This window comes from Xiphias gladius, chromosome 19 (assembly GCF_016859285.1).
Source record: "Xiphias gladius isolate SHS-SW01 ecotype Sanya breed wild chromosome 19, ASM1685928v1, whole genome shotgun sequence".
Taxonomy (NCBI): domain Eukaryota; kingdom Metazoa; phylum Chordata; class Actinopteri; order Istiophoriformes; family Xiphiidae; genus Xiphias; species Xiphias gladius.
The window spans coordinates 11,490,033-11,510,500 of record NC_053418.1 but is presented as its reverse complement, the minus strand read 5'-3'; the positions used below and the strand labels follow the sequence as shown (position 1 = coordinate 11,510,500).

Sequence of the window (20,468 nt, the reverse complement as noted above, 5' to 3'; positions counted from 1 at the left end):
ATCCAATTAAATGTACATGCTTTGATCTTTAATAAAGGAAATGATAGAAAATTATACCTAATACATTATTATACAGTAGCCTTTATTGCTCAGAGTGAACCGAAAATGCTTTAAAGCTTTGACGATTTGCTGATTAACCATGAAATTGTTTTTATCATTAAACATGTTTGTCATTATTTCATTTTAATAAATAATCAAATTGACTCAAGAGGTCCTCTAGAGGTATATATTTATAGGGAAATGAGTTTGTGTGTGTTATTAATTCACTCTGGACCATACAAAGCATTAGTAATGAAGACTTACCATTCTTGCTTTATTATTGCTCCTTGTCTCAAGCAGACCATCAGTGTCAGCATATTTTGGTTTTTGTTGAATAAAAGATCTCTCTGACGGTGTTATTTTGCAGTACAAGATATAAAGATTCTCCTTTGGCTGCCTAAGGCATAAAGAGATATCAAAATTAGTTTTCATCTCTGTCGCTTCTCAACTTTAAAGCCATTAGTCCCTGAGAATACTGGGAGTTATACTGTAGGCTTAGGCAATGGAAGGATTGCATATATTTTGCACTTTACCATTTTTTTGAATTAAGCAAAAATTAAGTACAAAGGGAAAGCATCCTAGTAGGGTTACTCAGAGATACAGTACAAGCTAAAGGAATGGGGTTTATATACAGTGTAAGCACTGCATTTTTTTATATATGGATATATGGTTTTATTTTTTTAAATGACTGCAGAAGTAAAATCCTTTTTGGACCATAATTTAAAAAAAAAAATCCAATTTAATGCCAAAGTTAAAGCATAGTAAAGCAAGCATGATGAAAATTAGATACAGATATGAAATTTTAAAATAAGTGATTGCCTCAGTATTCACCCTTTTTTACTGAATGGGACACACCCGGTGGATAAGGTAATTACCAGGTATGTAAAGTGTTTTTAGGTTAAGTGTCATTTTAGTTTAAACACAACTGTAACTGCAGTGTCAAACCTTATTCAATGAATTTCATGACAAAAAATTACAGTAACCTCATCATGAAGACAAAGGAAAAATACAAATATGCGTTTGGCAACTTTACTGGCTATGTGCAGCAAGTTCCATGGAGGTGAACGGTAAAGGAGCATTGCCAAGGCACTGAAGTATAATAAGGGCATTCATGGAGTCGTAGGAGTACAATATAGTGAGTCATAATAAACCTGAAAAAAATATGGTTCACTTGTAAATCTGCCTAGAGCAAGACATCCTCAACTGGAGTGTCCATGGGACAACATCAAAAGTGAGGGAGGTAACCAAGAGTTGATACACAGCAATACAATGCAATTCTGACAATTTATTTGAAGTATTGTATTTTCCAACTATTTCACAGTGATATAGAGCTTTTTCACTGCAGGCATTTTGACTTGTAATAGCAGGAAAAGCACAGGTGTAATTAATAACATCAGTGAAGGCTTACTTCTATTAAGTGTCCCAGTAAGCTATGCCAGTGAGCCTACATGTACTGTACCAGGACATCCTCTAAGTTGAAGGCAACCATCACTAATGTTATGAAATGCACCTATGCTTTTCTGCTATGACATTTAAAAATGTCTGCTGTGACAAGAGTCTATTAAAGACTATGCACACCCACGGTAAACCCAAACAGGTGACTTTCATTATTTTGGCTGATTACACCTCTCAGTACCGAACTGACTTTGTTGCACCTGTTAAGCTGGACAGGCACGGTTCCTTTTTATTCATCTTGTGTTAGCTCAGACTACATGTTACAATCAGCCTCTCTGCATGTCCAGAACCTGCAGCTTAAGCTCACACTGTACAGATCAGTTGACCAGCCACAACGTGGTTGAACATAAACACTGAATCCATAGTCGGTTTTGTCTGTTGACAGTTCCAATAAAATTCATTCAGACAATACATCTGCATTTTCAACGTGCTAGAGAGAGAGAAACATAGTATTAGTTTTCCTTTCATTCTATTACAAATGGAAAGTAAGAAGAAGTAAAAAATAAAATCAAGCTGCATATGGCTGGAAGGTGCAGACAATTTGGTCTCTATGTTCTGCAGTGAAGTTCAGTGTTATATCACAGCGGTCTCAGTCAAGACTACATTTTAGCCACAACATGTAAAATACTACTCTAATAATATTTGAACAAGCTCACTACAGTTTGTAATGGATCTTTTGACAGCAGTCGAACTGTGGAACTGCTCAAACTGCAAGACAGCCAACCAAAAATTCTGACAAGCTAGAAATCCAACTGATCATCTGAAAGTCGTATCATTGATCGTTGAGGTAAATAATCAGAGTTGATGACACCCCCCCCCCTAAAACTGCACTTCAAAAAAACAGCAATCTGGCAGAAATTCTGCCTAATTCTAAAACTAGTTGAGGTTAAAATCGGGCTTAATCCAAACAGCGCCTGGCCAGTTTTAGTGTGAGAAATATTACACTTTTATCATTCTTATTTGTTCATGGAGTCTGGTGAACCCCACATTATCGAGCACAGTTTGGCCCATCTCTAGCCTTAGCAGAGGTCTTATCAGCCAGAATAACATTCTGTGAGGCTGTGCAGGGCCTTTAAGGATTCTGAGATGACTATTGGAGTATTCCGTAACATCTATCGTTAGTCCTGCCTTACTGATTAAGCTGTTTCATGGTGGCATCTTAACAATACTGTAACCTGTGGTTATAAAGAGCAGCCAGATATTAAAACGCAGAGCATGCACCACAAGGAATGCTAGAATCTCTTTAACACTTGCACCTCCGCCAATCTTTGTTAATGTTGCAGCTGTGCAGATCAGATGATGATGCAGCCAAAAATGTGTTAAGTATTTTCATCTGTCAGCTCTTTGAATTTATTGGGAGTTAATTAGTCATAATCAAGTACTGACAATAATCTATCTTTGGTCTGACAATTCACAATTATTAAATTGATTCTAATACATCTTAATTACCAGTGTAAAGCTTGTTTTTTTCTGCACGTGGCTCATTAAAACCAATCTCTGGGATTTTGATTGTTTGCTGGGAGAGCTGAAAACTCTTATTCACACTGCTGCCTTTTTCTTACCCGTAGCCCTGTTCATTCAAATTCAGGGCTTGTCGGACAAGTGACAAAATGATTGACTCATTGGTCTTTGCTCATGACGGGTGGATTTATTAATCAAATAAAGCATTAACCTTGATTGACTGAGAGCAAATGTTAATCTACAGTACATCAGCCATTGGCACATTGCTGGCAGTTCACCGGTATTGTCTGATAAGGGATTCAAAACATGCAATGTAGTCTTGATGATGTTTGTATCGTGCCATTATTGGCAAAGCTAGGGAACTAACTGGCCCATTAAAGGTGCTATATGTCTGTTGTTGCTTTTGCTACATAGCCAACGTTAGCATTAACAGCTGTTTACTTACCAGTCTAGAAGTAACATTGTGAGTTCAGCACCACACTTCATTCATTTATGCGCTACTTCATCCTCTCATGTTGGACTGAAGGTAGACTGGACACCACAGTGACTATTGCAAAGTGGTATTACAAGACGGGATGAGTCGGGGGATTTTATTACCTCTTAGAGAACAGTTATACCAAAAGCTAGTTAGTTGCGGAGGGAATGTTTGTTTGTACCATAAAGTAAAGACTTAGCTATTTCATTTATATAACGCTGATAAATACAATAAGATTCTCTCTTGAGAAATGAACTGGCAGAATAAGAATGCAGATATTGGAAGTGATATTGTCAAAAGAAGGAAACTGGTCTGAAAGCAGCACTTTAATACTATCTCATTTCTTGATCCATAATAATGATAATAATGATAATCCTCCTTAAATATGTTTAAAGGTGCTATATGTAAGTTTTTGCTATCGCTACATATCCAATGTTAGCATTAACATCTTTTTACTTACCAGTCTAGAAGTGTTGCGAGTTCAGTATCAAACTTTATTCCTTTACCCGCCAAAAGCTGTCTCTAGAGTTGGAAATCGACACCAATGTTGACTCTTGTTTTGCTTTTATTTCTAAGAATTATTTTCTTCTACTGAAGTTAGCATCCTAACCAGCAAGCCCCATCCCATCCAGTCTCGTAATACGACTTTGCGATAGTAAGTCACATCCAGTCTGCCCTCATTCCAACATGAGAGGATGAAGAAATTGATTTATTTTTCTTGCCATGAGCATTCAGTGCCTTTACACATCATCATCTTGATTTCATTCATAATTGATCATTGTTTATGGCTCTTCTCTCGTATTCCATACTTAAAGCCATAAATTATAAATAGTTCTAAATAACATTTCTTTCTTTCTGCTGCAATATATGAATGGTTCGCTTTAGCATTGAAATGTGCGAACGTGTGTTTGCATCTCCGCCCAGCCTGTGCTGACAACGGACTAAAGAAAGAGATGTGACAAGAAACCTTTCCATATGCAACTGAGGTGAGGGGAACCGACAGCACTTAATGTCTCAATAGCCTAAACAAAGTAAATAGATAGTCCCCAATAAGCGGTCTACATGATTTCCTATGGCTTTAAGCATGGCATTACCTGTAAAGCCATGCTTAACTTTTCAGTATTTTCCAATGGCACTAAAAGTTTATTTAATGAAACAACAAAGCAGCCTCTTAAACAGGTGGGAGGTTCATTCAAATAAGGCAGCGCAGAGCAAAGTGTTGGTGTTTTGGTGGAAAATGTGTCTTAGACTTTGCATAGAGGATCTTTTTGTGGTGCAGTGTCAATCTGCTGCCAATTTGGTGATTTTTATCAACAAGCGCAAAATATGCAAATGTGCATCAATAACAAAATAATGCAAAAAAGCCAGCCAGTAGAGGAGGTTTGAATCGGCATTAAAAAATTAACTTGTAATTTATTTAAAGGAAGAATGTCAGTAAATCATTCTGAATGTATCTGTAAATTAGTATGAGTGATTCTTACAGTATTTGTTGTCCACAGCTGCTTTATACTGTATGAAAAGCCCCTCCTTCAGTGCATTAAATCCCTGCAGTCATCTGAAGGCTTCAGGACACATAATGTATATTGATGAATCTCCACCCTCTGATTTGAAATGTGCCGCACCAGAGTGCAATGCCAATACACACAGCTGTCCACTGTGTTTACCTTTATTGAATCACGTGCAAATGACCCCATGATGCTACAAAGTAAGCCCATACGATACTATGCACATCAGACTGGTCTGTTATGACTCGGTACTCTGTTCTTAAGAGGGAAAGGTTGGATTACAGCTGCTCATCAATCGTATAATGACTCCTTCCCAACTTTCTTTTCAGCAAAATCGGCATCTCATGTTCTGTTTTTGGAATCCGTTTTGGGGAAAATGTTTTCAGATTTTTTGGTATGATGTGAGTGTTTATGACGTAAGCTAGAGTAGAAATAAAACTGAAATAGGGTTGGTTTGATGCAGTCATATAAATGGCTTCATCAACATTTTTAATTATTTAAGTTGTATATGTACAGTTCGTGCTGCTCTGCACCTTCCAGAAAACAATGTAATTTCCTGGAGAAGCCTATTCCATTTATTGAACCGTTGTCGTCATGTATCACTATGATTGACACAGCTGTTTCAGAGCAATGAGACAAGTGATGTGACTGCCTAAAAGTGAATTTATTAATCAGCATACCTTCCGATTTGTGTTTTGCCTCAGCCAGCCCTTTTTCTTTCACTTTGTGCTGCTGCACCTACATGAACCAAAATAGTAGGCCAGCTTGGAGATGCCCATACAGTCTGTTCACCCAGTACCTACCACTTTGCACTTGACATTGTTATACTCACATCTGTTAATATCACTAATAATAAATCTTCAATTTAAAGTGTATATCACATTGACATACAAAGAACAGAAAATGTTCCTTAATAGTCATGATTCTATTGCTGTCTTTTGCCTCTGCATTCTGTCATTTGCAAAAATCGCTGACTGCATTGTTCCACTCCTCAGTCCCATCTTACAAAAGCAGAAATGAGTCTTTCAGTGCCTGCCAGATGGCACAGCAGATTTCAAACAGGATGTTGCATATTACTGTTTGACTCAGCTTGTCGCTCAAAGCCTTAGTCGCAAGAGTCACAGCCAGTCACTCAGCCAAATCCGCTAGAGCACTGTGGAGGTTTGCAAGTCAAAAAGTTGTTAAATTGCCAGAATGATTTATAGGCCTTTTATTTATTAAAGAAAATCATCACTATCCTACATTCGATTTGAACGGAACAAAAATAAAGAGGCTAACTTAACATCCTGCATGGAATCACTGAGAAAATAATTAAAAGGTAAGCAGTTTTAAAGATCCAAGGAGCTGAGAACTCTACTTACCACTTAATATATGTACACTGGTGCACATATGTATTTGCGATCCCTATAAATATATCCAACTCCTTGGATTCATATTTTATTGTTTAAAGTATCGATACAATTCAGTTAAGTTGACAATATAGGCCGCAACCAGAGTCTTATTCTATCCATTTTAGGTGTAATATGATTTAAAAAAAAAAAAAAAAAAATTAATGAAATAAAATTCACCGTGCTTAATTTGTTTAATAGTTTTTAAAATACATTTCAGTGCATAATGAACAAATTCACCTTTTGTGCTTTTAGACTAATTCTCCAAAAACTTTAGCGAACCATAATTCCCAGTTCCCAAAGCAAATGTGATGAATGCAGCTTTTCAGTTGCATTTTACAGTGAAAAGAATTGGAATTGTTAATGGCAAGACATGAACAGAAATTAACATAAGAAAATCTGCACCAGGCTCTGCATATTGAGGCAAAGAGAGGTTTGCCTTGGTTGACCATGTCAACTTGAATAAAAATTCATTTTTATTCTGTGTTTTGTTCTGAGGCAGAAAGGAGTGGTTCTAAAGGAAAGTTGTAAGTTTGTAAAATAAGCGTGAGTAGTCACTGCTTGTGCACTGCACAGGACTAATGTCAGTCGGGGGACACGACTATTGACACATCTATGGACTGAAAAACCCCTTCAACAATCAAGGGATAATAAACATTCACTTGACTTTGTATCAAAATGCAGCTTCCTTTTTATCTTAGAGTGAGGAGTGGTAGCCTCCCTCACTACCGCCCATCTCTACACCAGTACTCAGTGTTTATGTACATGCATGCACACACTCCTACACTATGCACTGTATGTACCCTTATGACCGACTGCTAGAGGGCTCTAACATTTACGCCTTCTAGTATAATAATAATTATGGTATTACAATTTGTGCCACCTCATTTGGTGAGAAAATTACTGCAATCAAGTTCTAATCCTCCCTATAAGTCTACCGACCATGAACTAAAGAAACCTCAGAAAAGGAGAAGGTGGTGTGTCTGTTTGTCTCACTATGATTGGTTTCTCTTCTATGTGGTCAGTGCAGCTTAGGACCCACTTGTTATTTAGACCATGTCCACACTAATGTGAATAAATCTGAAAATGTTGTTTAACATTGAAATACTTCACATCCATAGTAGCATTTTCAGTTTTAGTGAAAAGTTTGCTGTTGATACTGAAATACTACAACGAAAGAATCATTGTTAAAGCTATACTTTTTGCTTTGTATTACTGCTATCATCTGATAAAGAGCATTGTTGGGAAGATTGCGTGTTGTGAGAAACATGGGTGGTTATCCTACTGCGTCTATCAGGGTAAAGCTTTGTTCTCTTGCCTCCAACTGTGTGATTGCCTCTTCTGTGTTTCAGTATAGCCAATAACAAATGATAGGTGTTGTCATTGACATATCCTTTGCCTTTTAAGGGTTTTTTTTTGTCGTCTTTGTATAACACACAACTACACAAGTATAAAAAAAAAAATGTAACTTGGTACATCAAAAACTGTACTTGTAAGAAAGTGGAAAAGCCAGGGCCACACATCACTATTTTGTTCTTGTGCTATCAACTGACAGCAGAAATACTGTCGTTGCCAAATCTTATTGTGGTTAATAGTTTATCAGTTTTACAGCTAGGCAAAAGTACTTCTGCCATGTTTGTAAAAGGTTGACAGTCATACATGAACATTTTCTAAAACATTGGAATGCACGTTAAGAGGACCAGCATTTTCAAAATTTATTTGCTTAGGAGCGACACGTTAATAAAGATCAGTGGTGGAAAATGGTGGAAAACGACAGTAAGCTGAACATGTTGTTTTTGCTGACCTCAAATGGTTTAATGTCTCAGCTTGCTGCAGTGATGTAGGGATGTACTCCAGAGTGTGTTAGGACACTGTGGGTGTGTTTACAGGTGCAGAAGAGCATGCTTCTGACCACACTAGCAGTGATACTGCTTTTTGGTCAGAGGTGAAATGTTCAAATGGAGGAGAATACTGCTTGTTATCCTGGTATTAAGTTACTGCCCAAGGCCCTCCGAGATTTGAGTATCACAAAGCCACCTCTTACTTAACTTGCTGGACCACCATCCTTGTTGCCTTGTGATTCTGTGTACCCTCGATCAGTAGCAGTCTTGAAGGTGTTGCCTCCTGTTCTGAGGGGGCTTTAAGTGGGTACTTAGTATTGGGGAAAGGGCCCCAGAACGACTCACTACTAACACCTCATACACTTAAACTTCTTCCTTTTAAACTTTTAAAATTTAATTTCTGTAAATGTAACAACTGGACTTGTTCGGTTTGGAGGGCGAACCAAACTGCGAGTCCTGATCTAAATAGTTTGGTGTGATTACATGTTACGTTATAATTAGACTCCTATTTATGTTGTAACGTATAGGAAGAATGGGCTAAGAGACTCACACATTAGCTTCTACTCAACTGACAGGCTATGAAAGTAGCTAAGTGGTTGACTACCTAGATAATGAAGTAAACAAATATGATAAGCATGAGTGACATGACGGTTTTTGTAGGAGAGTAAAAGATGGTGATGTGGTGTATTTATCTCACCAACTAGGTAACAATTTAGCATGAAGTTAACACTCAATAGACTCAATCCACCACCGCGCTGTCATCTGCTGAGCTGCAGAAAGAATGGGAAGAGATGATCTTATGCTTTATGTTTCAATCTGGTATGTTACTGACAGTACTGACAAACTGTAGCTGGCTAGCTACCTCGCTAACATAAATCGGTTAGGCTCTAATCATTGTCATAATTACATTTTTTTTCTTCTCAGCATATCTCACCTATTTCTGTATTCTGTCTTTGCTTCTTTTTTCCCCTCTTCATCTGCTCACAAGGCAACTAACAAACCCCTTCCACTTCCTTCACATCTAATCTGTCTCTCTCCTTTCATCCCGCCTCTCATTTAACTTCTGCTCTCTCTGAGGCATGAAGACCATTGCTTCTTTATCAGTGAGCTGCAGCAGGGGGCATGTCACTCTGCGTCTATCCTTTCCACTCATCATCACTCCATTTCTCTTTTTTCCTCAAGCCGGCCCTGGTCTCATCTTTGTTACCGCTGGATTTTTACCTTGACAGGAATATTTGTTTCCTGTACCATCAGGTTGGCTGTGCTCCTTATCTTGGTGCAGATTGCTTTTGTACTTTTAGTTCATCCTTTGGTTGTTTTCCCACTACCTTGTTTTTCACTCCACTTAGAATGTTGTTGTAGCTACACTTCTCAACAGGGCAAAAACAGCCCTTTCCTCTCTTCATTGCAGCTCTACTCCTCCCCTGTCTCTCTGCTGCCAGTATCGTTTCCTCACACATCCATATGCCCGATTACTCATTGTGAAGTATTTTTATGCTGATGGGATGCGTAAATGCATAAAATCAGTTTTGTTTCCCTCTATTGTTCCATCTCCTCCTGGGCATAAGACTGGTTAAAACAGCCATAATAAGGTGGGTGTGTCAAGACATGACCTGTTGCCAAGAGAAGTAATAGTGGAAACATATTATACATAGTATACTATAGTTAGTTATACGTTACAGAAAAGTGACTCGCAGAGAAAACAGAGTGCAAAGACTATGATTGATTGACATCTCCCTGACTCCTCTGTTATTTTTGTAGCACGTGCAAGGGTGGGATAAATTACCCCTCCATTCTTATTGGTGTATTGATTCCGATGACTTCACCTAATTGCCAGCATAACTCTTCCCACCTTCAACCTGAGCAAAGGTCAAATCAGCAAAGTTAAGTGAAAACACCTGTGTGGGTGAGCAGCACCTCTGAGAAGTGAGAAATGGAAAACATTTATCAATTACAATGGCATGGCACTGTATACTCAAATAAACTGAAATAGTAATAAACAGGCAAGTACAACAATCCAACTAATGCATTTTTTGACAGTAAAGTGGTGGCAGTCTTTACCCTTTCTGCCATTTTTACTCTTACTATAATTTAAACAGGCATATGTAAAAATCTTTACACAGAACAAAAGAAAAAGAACCGGAGAAAAGCGCAGCCTGACCCATTATTTGTTCTGTGTGAAGTAACACTTGAGAAATGGCTGTGCAGACACCATGGTATCCATGTGTGACAGCAGCAAGTTTTTATAGGTCACAGTGTCATTCAATTAGGCTATTGATTAAGCGATTTGTGTGTGAGAGGGACAAGACCACCAAGACAAGACAAAGACAAACTGAAATCCTGGACACCACTGGTCTGGCTCTTTGAAACATTATTGACCCCATTTGACTGGTGCTTTGTATATTTATAGAGTTTTGTTTAGTAAGAAGGAACATCAGACCAAATATATATAAATCAAGTGATTAAAAAGAATTATGACGGTTTAAACAAACTTGCATAGTAATAACTTTTTTTTTTTTACACCGTTAGCAAGGGGCACATACACAAAAAATGGGTAAATTAGTGACAGAAAGGCTATGATCACAGTAGGCAACTGCTGAAACGCTGCAAGAATAGAAATTCTTGCATGTTCTTTTTACCAAAACAGAAACGGGCATTCATCAAAAAAAAGTTTGACTTCCTAATTTCCACAATACATGTGGGAAACAAAAAGATACAGGTTCAGATTGTTTAATTTCGATTCGATAGTGGATGGACAGATGAGGGCAACACGCACTGTAAACTACACGGAGTAAACTGCATGTTTACTGTGGCTCTGCACTTCAGTGACTCCTTAAATGACAGCTACTCCCAAAGCACATTGCAGTAGTTGGCTATTTGCACACTGTTTTCGGTCAGTTTTGTTTTTATTATTTCTCACACTCGATCGTGTAACATTACTGTAGCATCCCGATTCCAGTTATGAATATCAAACATGTTCATGTGTCCGCACTCTTTGAATTTATCTCCTGACTGTAAACACCAACCAATCAGCTTAACCACCTTAATGCCTTCCAGCTCTTTATTCAATGGAATTCATTATTTTAGTTTTTATTTTATTTTATTTGAATAATAAAATAGTGTAGTCATAGTACTTCAAAGTGTCCCATTTTCTACTGCTGTTTGGATGCAGCTCCCCCATAGGGCAGCACTGGATAAATATTCATAAGCTGTTACACACAGGGTTGCAGAAATTTAGTCAAAGATGTATTAGAACATGGTTAATACAGTCCCACAAGCAACTGAAATATGAAACATGATGTAGACAACTTCTCATTATTCATTTTGTCTATAAATTGCAAAGCTGCTGTCATTAACCTGTATTTAAGATGACTTTGTCAGACGATGGCACAGTCACAAAATATAGATTGGATCAGCAGCTAGTAAAGGCTGCGAAAGGCTGGCAAACACGTAGTATTTATGAATTGTGACCAGATTCATTTCTTACTGGCTTTGTTGTTGATCACACTGTTGTCATTAATATGAAGTTATGCTGATTTTGTTAGGCAATGCTGTGATTATAAAATAATGATTTGATTTAGCTACCAGCATGGTGCAGCAGCTTGGAGATTAAATTTAACCAGCAATTATATCTATTTCTTCCTCGTGCCATTGTCTGACAACAGAAACAGAAGAATATGTAAACAAGAACGACTGTATTATGAACAGAGAGCAGAAGGGAACTAAAAGAAGGTTTAACAGGTTGGTCAACCGACTGTGTTTATATAGCTGCCGGACACAGTCTGGGATGTGAAGCAGCAAAGTTAAGAAGACAACAGTCTGTCATCTCTAACTTTCTCTGTGATCACTAATTTTAAATATTAACATTTAGATAATACTAAATAATAATTTAAATAATACAAAGGTCCAGCAGCACAGATTCATTACGGAAGTATTTTTTGAGTTTTGGATGGTAACATAAAACTCAGGTAAAAGTTAGTTTAAACTGGTTTTACTGATGTATCATTGTATCATTTTTGAATAGCACTTAGGATTTATTGTCCTTTATATCAGCACGATACCATTAAAATGTGTATTGAGAATCACTTGTCGTGGACATGATCCTTTGAGTCAGATTTGACCCCTCGAGAGCAGCTTGCAAGTCTAGTCAGCGAGGCCTGTAGATGATGTCATAAATTAGCTGATGAAATTAACATCTACCAGCAGCATAATCCACTGCACCCCATGCTGTCAGCATCCCCTTACACAATACAGTTCTCGGTTTACATCATACGCACAGCTCATTACATCGCACTGAAGTGATCATATATGCTGTCTCTCGCTCTCGCTCTCTCTCTTCCTCTCTCAGTCCCTCTCACACACACTCACAAAGACACGCACACAAACTCATGTACTGTATTTCTGTGTTTGGAGTTGGACATGGGGCACCATGGGATATGAGATAAGAGATAGAAAAGTACAGGTTGTTACATCATTAACTTCAGTTAGCAATTGCCTGCCTGACTCAGTTTCCTTTAATATCCTCTGCTAAAGTGCAAACACGCTTTTCCACTGAATAGGGCAGCCTATTGTGGTAAAAGAATGACTGAGAGAAATGAAATCAGGAGTGAGTAGTGGAAATTTAAAAAAAAAAAAAAAAAAGGTTTAGAGGTCAGAAAGTTTAAAAAAAAAAAAATGAATAGGCCTACTTGTGTTAGTTCTGAAAATTGATTACCAGTGAATATTTAGCTGGTTAATCCCTGATTTCGTAATGCAACAGTTGGGACATGTAGCGGGTTCTTGAATACCCGTGTGCTTGCCTTCGTGTGGGCCTGTCACTCAGAGAGCTTTGAGCCGTAAACATGTCAGTTGCTGGCACACGTGTGTATGAGAGCTATGTGTGTGTGCTGTGGTTAGATGTTTAAAAACCCTGGTGCAAGCTGATTTGAACAACACTGATGTCTTTATAGTAATGTAATGAGTTTTTTTACTTTGTGTGCTTTGGAAAATGGCAGCAGTAGTCTGGGGAGGGCTTTCACAAGCCCTGTCATTTCATCTGTATCTCGACATTTCTGTCTGCCTCCTCTCATGTTGCCCACTCCTCTCTTTCCTCCTCCTCCTCTCTGTCCTGAACAATGAGGTACGGCTGTGATTGCCCACTGTCTCTGCGTCCCACATCGTCTTTTTTGCGTCACTAGCTTTCTTTATGGTATTCTCTGTTTCATCGTCATCATGCCAGTTCCTGGTAACCTCTTTTCTTGCACAACAACACTCCTTTCTCCTGATTGTGTGTTTCCTTTTTGGCCACTTTACCTTCTCGTGTTTTTTTTTCTCCGCCTAGGAATCTCATCCTCACTTCTTCTTGCCGTCATCCTCCTCCTCTTCTCATCTCTGTCTCCCGTATTTTCCCCAGGGAGGACAGTGGATCATGCTTATTGTTCTAACTGGTAGCTTCACTCTTCAGATTGTTTTTTATCAGTTCTGATTTGTGTGCAGAGTGTCAGCACAGCAGGTGTCCTCAGCATATTGCTCTTTATCTCAGCACTCTGTTGTCAGCTATCCTAAACATTTTGCTTTTAAGCTAATATCTACTCATAAAACTGTTTACATTCTGCCTTTCTCTCAATTTAACTGTGTATTCACCTATTGCATCTTAACCTTGTATTACCTTTTCAATTTACACAACTTTCGCAAACCCTCTTCGAGGTGGTCGTTCTTGCACACACTTTTTTTGTATCTCTTAGGTTTAATGCTTTGTTTCTTTGGCATTGTGTAGAAAGACATTCAATTTATTATATAATATACACAGTAACCTTTAATTGGATGCATTGTTGTTGAGACGTCGTACACTGTACCTACAAACTTTTGCTTGTATTCCTACTAAACCCGATCTAATATATGATACTTACTGGAATTTATAAAGATTTGTCATTAATGTTACCTTGGTTGAGATAGTTAGGAAGATCATAGTCATTGAAATAGAGGATACAGTCTTATATACACACACACACACACACACACACACACACACACACACACACACACACACAAAACACCAGCAGGTCCTTGTGCTGAAGGTAATTATGCAGGTTAGATGACAGCTTTTCCATTAAGCCACTCTCCAACAGCCACTCTTCACTAGTTTGATTGCACTGTAATGACAGACAACTAATTAGCATGACAAGTATTCTTTCCGTTGATTGGCTGGAGACCAAGAGTTGTCATTACAATATTCTGCTTCTCAAAGGACCCAAAGTTGTTTAGTTTTTTTTTTTTTTTTTTTGCCTGCTCTTCTGGGGCTGTGGCAGTAAGACTACACACTCTTGCCCAAATGTAAAGTTTTTATGTGTCAGGTGATACAGGAGATTCTATCACTGAGGTAGTTTGTGTTTGTGTAGGTCAGTATGCTGACCTTTCAAAAGATTGGAGGGGGAGGTTCAAACCACATCACATAATAACAATAATTAATCTGTGGGGAAATTAAAGCAAGTCTGAGTGACAAAGAGAGCGAATCAAGCTGCAGGCACACAGGTTCACAAACACACATACAAATACACACACAGACACAAATCTATCACTTTCAAGGCATGATTTAAGAGTGTATAACAGATTCAAATTCATAAGAAAATTAACATAATACAGAATGTAATATTTTAAAAAAAAAAACATAGGGACCTTTTCAAATTATTTTGTAACACAACAAATGATTTTAAAAAGCTGACCATACTGACTATAGGAAAGTTTTGATTGTGGAATGGTTTTCGCAGTACTTGAGTACCTCTCTAATTTATTTGCAAACAGCGCGAAGCCTTTCAAACTTTTCTGTGCTGCTGTGGGTGCCTCTGCCCTTGTTTCACTTTGCAGAAAATAAATGACAGTGTGCCTGTCCACAGAAATGTGTCTGTTCTATACAGTCATCCAACTTTTCCATGCTTTTTTATTCTGTTGTCAAGGATTATTTTTGCAGCGCTGTCTTCAGCTTAAGATAAATGGCAGGAGCTGTATGTACTGCATCATTGTCTCTAGCACAGGTTTTTTGTCAGGTGAATATGTCAAACTTGAAAGTTGTAACATGGCTGAGTTGCCTTTTCCTTCCGTTTTTGTCAAAACTGACTCTAAAACTGTGTGAGGGTGTTACTGATGAATATCCCTTTTAACTACTTTTGCAGGTACATTTTATTGCCACCCTTAGCAGGAATTGATATAATTAGGAATAATTGGTGAATTTACCTTTGTCAAGAAGTCTCATTACATTAATTATATAATTGAGTTTCTTTTTTAAAATGAACTGAAGGTTACAGTCATTACTGTTAAAAAAAAATGTTTTTATTGTTGCTCAGGTAGAGTACCTCTGTATGGCAAGGCTGTATCTGTTTGTTCCTGTCATATACTTTGTATACAGGCCTTTGGTTTATCTCTGCATCCACTGTTGATACTGTGCAATGTCAAGAACCCTGCATAATGGAAATGCAATGTGTAGTTTTGCTCCAGATTAAAGGTAGAATTCAAACAATCATATATATCTTACGGCTTTGCACATTCATAGACCATGAAGTAAGCAGACACACTATAAAAAGTGTTTTCATACCAACACAGTGACCAAAGATGGTGGTTTTGAAATCAATGTAGGTTGAGTTAAAAGTAAACCCTCTTAAAAGAAATTCATTAATTGACACTGAAATTACAAAGTAATCCAACCCAAAATGTCAGTTTTGTAAGTATCTGCTCGACCTCAGGCCAGTTGACACACCAGTATCTTAGATCTGGTCAGTGCAGTGCATAGCTAGGCTGGATGGATAGAGTCGCCTGAAGGGGTTCACTCTTTGAAGAAACTCCATTTGACAGAAGGCCAGAGTTTACAGAATAAACATGTGACAGACTGAGAGCCTTCTGTTGTCCTCTGCAGCGAAAAGAACTCTTAAGTTGTAATGCAAAGTGCTAGATTTAGGAAAAGCTGGGCATAGTATCCAGGCTGTGAAGTATGGTAAACAGAGGGAGAGAAAACATCAAAGCTAGTACTACATACAAAATCAAACCTGGTCCGAGGAACCAGGGCAGTTTGATATAACCAAAATCTCATATCCCATTTTATATCCAGATAACAATACATATCATGATATAGCACATTTTCTGTAAATTCAATGAATGAATAAATGTAAAATAAATACATTTTATTTATTTCATAATTTTTTTATTTTATTTTATTTTATTTTATTTAAGTAGATTTCCTCCTCTTCTTTGGCAACTCGACTCGAAGTGTTTTCAGCCTCAACAGTGTAGATTCGGGCCATGTCTTTGCAGATTTGCAACGGCAGCTGTTAACTCCTTCCATTTTTGTGATTCTTTGCCATATGGTGTGCCGCGGGCAAAACCCTCTTGCAATGTCTGAGTCTGGGGTTTTTTTTGGGGGACTCGACTATACTTTTGTGTCTCTCATCTAGACTCACTCTATTGTTTGACATCTTTCTTGTGTAGGTGGTAAAAGAGGTTGGTGGTTTTTGAGTCAGTTGTGGGGACTGGTCTATGGCATAGCTTGCAAAGTGCAGTTTTCTGGTCTATGTCAGACTTTTCATACGAAACCATGTCAATGCAACAGAAGTAGACCCTCTTTTAGGTATGAGCTCCTTGTTTTGTTTTGGCTGGTTGGGGTCCTTCTCATGTTCGGAAGTGCCCGGTTCTGTGTCACGTTCACTCTCCTCCATGTTTGTTTGTGCCGCCTTCATGCAAATTTCCTGCCTGTATCTGTGCCCTGTGGAAGAACGCAAAGCGTCATCCAAATGACAAAAAATATTGCCATAAAGAGTGTGATTTGTCAAAGGTAAATGAACAATAGACCATAATATGAAACGATAAACTTTTTTTCTGTCGTCACATCATATATTTTGTCATATCACACAGCCCTACACAGAATAATAATGTTAGAGCCCAAACCACACTTGAATCCTTGAGTGAGCTTAAGCAAATCTGCAAGGAAGAATGAGAGAAAAGGAAATCTTCAAATCCAGATTTGCTGGAACAGTGCAGACATATCAAAGAAGAATCAAACTAATTTGCTGCAAAAATATCCAACCACAATGCTCATACTCATTAAGTTATGCATTAATTTATTGGAATTCAGTGTGCAATATCATGAATGATAGGAAATTTCAGTTTGGTTGAATTCTGTATGAATGCTGTGTATGTATAACAGTGCATGAGAGAAGATGAGAAAATGAGCAGCTCATTTTCTGTCCACTACATCTAATAAATTTGTAACCAATGATCTTTCTCGAACAAAGCTGACTATGAGACACTTCTTTAGGCAACATCCTGTCATTTTTCCCACTCTCCATTTTCTTTGTCCCACTACAGTTGGCTCTGGAGGACCCGGTGCACAGTGTTTCTCTCCAGCAGTTTGTCTATGAGAAGCTGAAGGCGCAACAGGCCCTTATGGGGGACCAGGGCTTCGGGGCACTGATGGAGACCGTGGACACAGAGCTCGTCAGGCAGCTCCAGGAATTCCTCCAAGGCCTCTGAATAACATCTACAATTCTTCACTACCTTACACAAACATGTTTGCCTAATGCTACCCTTCCCCCCATTTTTGAAAATGTACTGGAAAGGCTAACAATCTGCCCAACGTGTGGACTCCTAATCCAGACCTTCCCAGCCTCTACCCGTGCTATGCCTTATCTATATTCAGACCTAGCCTCGTCAACTGTCCTAAGCTAACACCCCTTGCCCCTTTATCTATTATCTGGATTCCTTTACATCCCTTTTTAATAAGATGGGTTTTATGTGAGTGCTTAAAAATGTCAAAGCACCTTGACATTTTTAAAACACCCACATAAAACATCACCACACTAGAGCTTCCACTCATTTCTTGTAGTTTCTTCTCTTTCTGTGGTTTTAATGTGGGATGGGTAGAAAATTGGAGGGATAGTAAAAACATTGGGGGGTTGAGGAGTATATAGCAAAAACCATCTGCAGGTGCCAGAGCGGGAGCCTCGGACTATTTTCTATGGAAAAACGTACAGATTGTAGCAGACTGCATTTCATTGGCTTTGTACCTGTACTCTGCACAATAACAAAGTTGAATCTAATGTAAAAGTGGATAAAACAAACCTGAAGGACCTAAGGCAGTGTTTACAAAATCTATTCTTAAAAGAGAAAAAAAAGAAATGTAATTTTGTATGTATGTAAAGTATGGATGATATTCTGCATGACAATATTTTACTTTTTAGTTTGTTTTTACGTTGTGTTAATTTCTCATTTAAAAAAAAAAAAAAATAGTTTTGTCATAACCAGAGGTCAAGTTGAAGTAACTACTGAGAGAACTCAAAAGTGTTTTCTTCCTTTTTGAGTTGGGTTTGAGGGAACGTTTCTTGACTGTAAAATGGGTGATTTTTAAATGGTTGATTTGTAAGAGTGCTGAACCACATTTATATGTATATACATACTGCTGCTAATTGATGGTGTGTCGGAGCACTTTAATAACCAAAAACTGTTTCACATTTTTTCATCTTTTCATCAATGGTACATATTCACACATCATCGTACTTAAAACAGTCATAGAAGGCCTTGGAGCAGTGCAGCAGGATTGTGCACATTAGGCTGAAGTTACATTAGGAACCTCATCTTGAGTTGTGGCCATTTATCATGTCTCAGTGCTATCTTGTACAACAGAAAAACTTACTGCAAACATCACATACTATTAGGTTGTGTCTTCACTGTTTCATTTGATGAATTCTGAATTTAGTGGCTGTTAAAAAGTCACATTGTGAGCCACTGTGACTTTTTAATGAGTCAAAATAGCGAGAAGGTAGTGTGTAGCTGTCCTGCTGCCCTGCCATTTTTTTTCGATTTGACCAACTTTTGATGACTTTGTAGTGATAGAGATGAAGCTTTGATATATTTGATTTGACAGAAGAACCAGTTTTCCTCATAGGTTTTCTCAGAACAATTGATTATTTGGAAGTTTTGCAAATGTATGAAGAAAAGTAATATTTTACTGCATATTGGCACTCTAAGTTCTTTTAATAATTGAATGAATGCATTTATACAAGTGGCATGTGGATCTGTTTCATGCAGAGTCTTAATATGGTCCAAACAAATATATTGTTTGTTGTAATTTGAAACTAATATAAAGAAAAAATGTTATTTACTTTGGGCCTAAAGTAATAGTTTAGAGCCCACTCCCCGCCTTTATAATCGATTCTTCTGGAACTTATGGATCAATGTGGTTCATTAGGTTGGTCAACCTTCCTGGGAAGGAGATAATACTGACACTAGCTCCTTTGACACTGTGATAGAGTTGAGTAGCAGTCAGAATTACAGCCTTATGCTTTCAGCCTTACCTATCATTGAAACTCAAAAGATCTTTCTTACTATTACGTTAATTTCTTAACTAGTTTAACAGTAGAACATTTCTGTACTTGTATTATGTTGATGACGGCAATTATGAAGTTTTGAACACAACGCGCAGTAGAGGGATGTTTTGGGGTTATAAGTTTGGTTATGTTTTGATGGGAAATAATCCTTGTTGCTTTTTCCAAAGCCTTCAATAAAATGCAGTAATCAGGCAAAATATTTAGTCTGTGTATTTCCGTTACTGATTTGATTTTAAGATGCATGTAACTGAAAACACCAATCCTATTGAGTCCTCGATATTGTTTCAGAGAGTCTATTATCTGCTATCCAGTTACTTAGTGTGTTTATTTCTAGCAGATCTGACCACCATGGCAATGACACAAACCTGAGGTTTAATGAGTGACTATAAGAAAGACTGTTGCCCATAACAGTGCACCACTGAGGGCCTAAATGTCAATAGTAGTAGAAGGGGGGCTTCTCAGCAATAACATGGTAAGTATATACTGTCGGGTTGGCATGCTCTATACTTGACCGCAGGAAAAGAGGAAAACAGTTGTTTATTCAACAGGGAGATGAACTATAGAGCATTATTTGCACTAATTGGAAAAATGGAGTGGGAGTAACCAGAAAAACAGAGGGAAACAAATTGACTGGGAATGGAGCAACAAGACTAGAGCCTATAGCCATGCTAGAGGCTCTGTAAAGCTGTACTTGAGTTCAGTGGTGCTTTGAGCACAATTGTAACGTCAGCATTTCTAACATGCAGATGTTCAGCAGGTATAATGTACATCTGAGACTGATGGGATTTTTATTGGTTTGGATATAATTGGTCATAATCGAAAGCACAAAACAAATTAAAATTTGACCATATGCTGGTACTACAGGAAAATCCCAAAGAGATTACAGGTCATCCTGTGGGAGACATTAATGTCTGTACAGTACCAAAATTCATAGCAGTTCATCCAATGCTAGTCAA

The 20,468-nt window shown here is 37.9% G+C and overlaps 1 protein-coding gene across 1 annotated transcript in view; it reads left to right on the top strand.

The window, feature by feature from the left end:
• The window catches only part of ipo11 (importin 11), a 111,779-nt gene extending 92,068 nt beyond the window's left edge, over positions 1 to 19,711 (top strand). The window contains exon 30 of the mRNA XM_040154581.1: positions 17,495 to 19,711. Within this exon, the coding sequence (XP_040010515.1) occupies positions 17,495 to 17,659 (165 nt within the window). The 3' untranslated portion in view covers positions 17,660 to 19,711. The remainder of the gene's footprint in view (positions 1 to 17,494) is intronic.
• Positions 19,712 to 20,468: the final 757 nt, after the last annotated feature.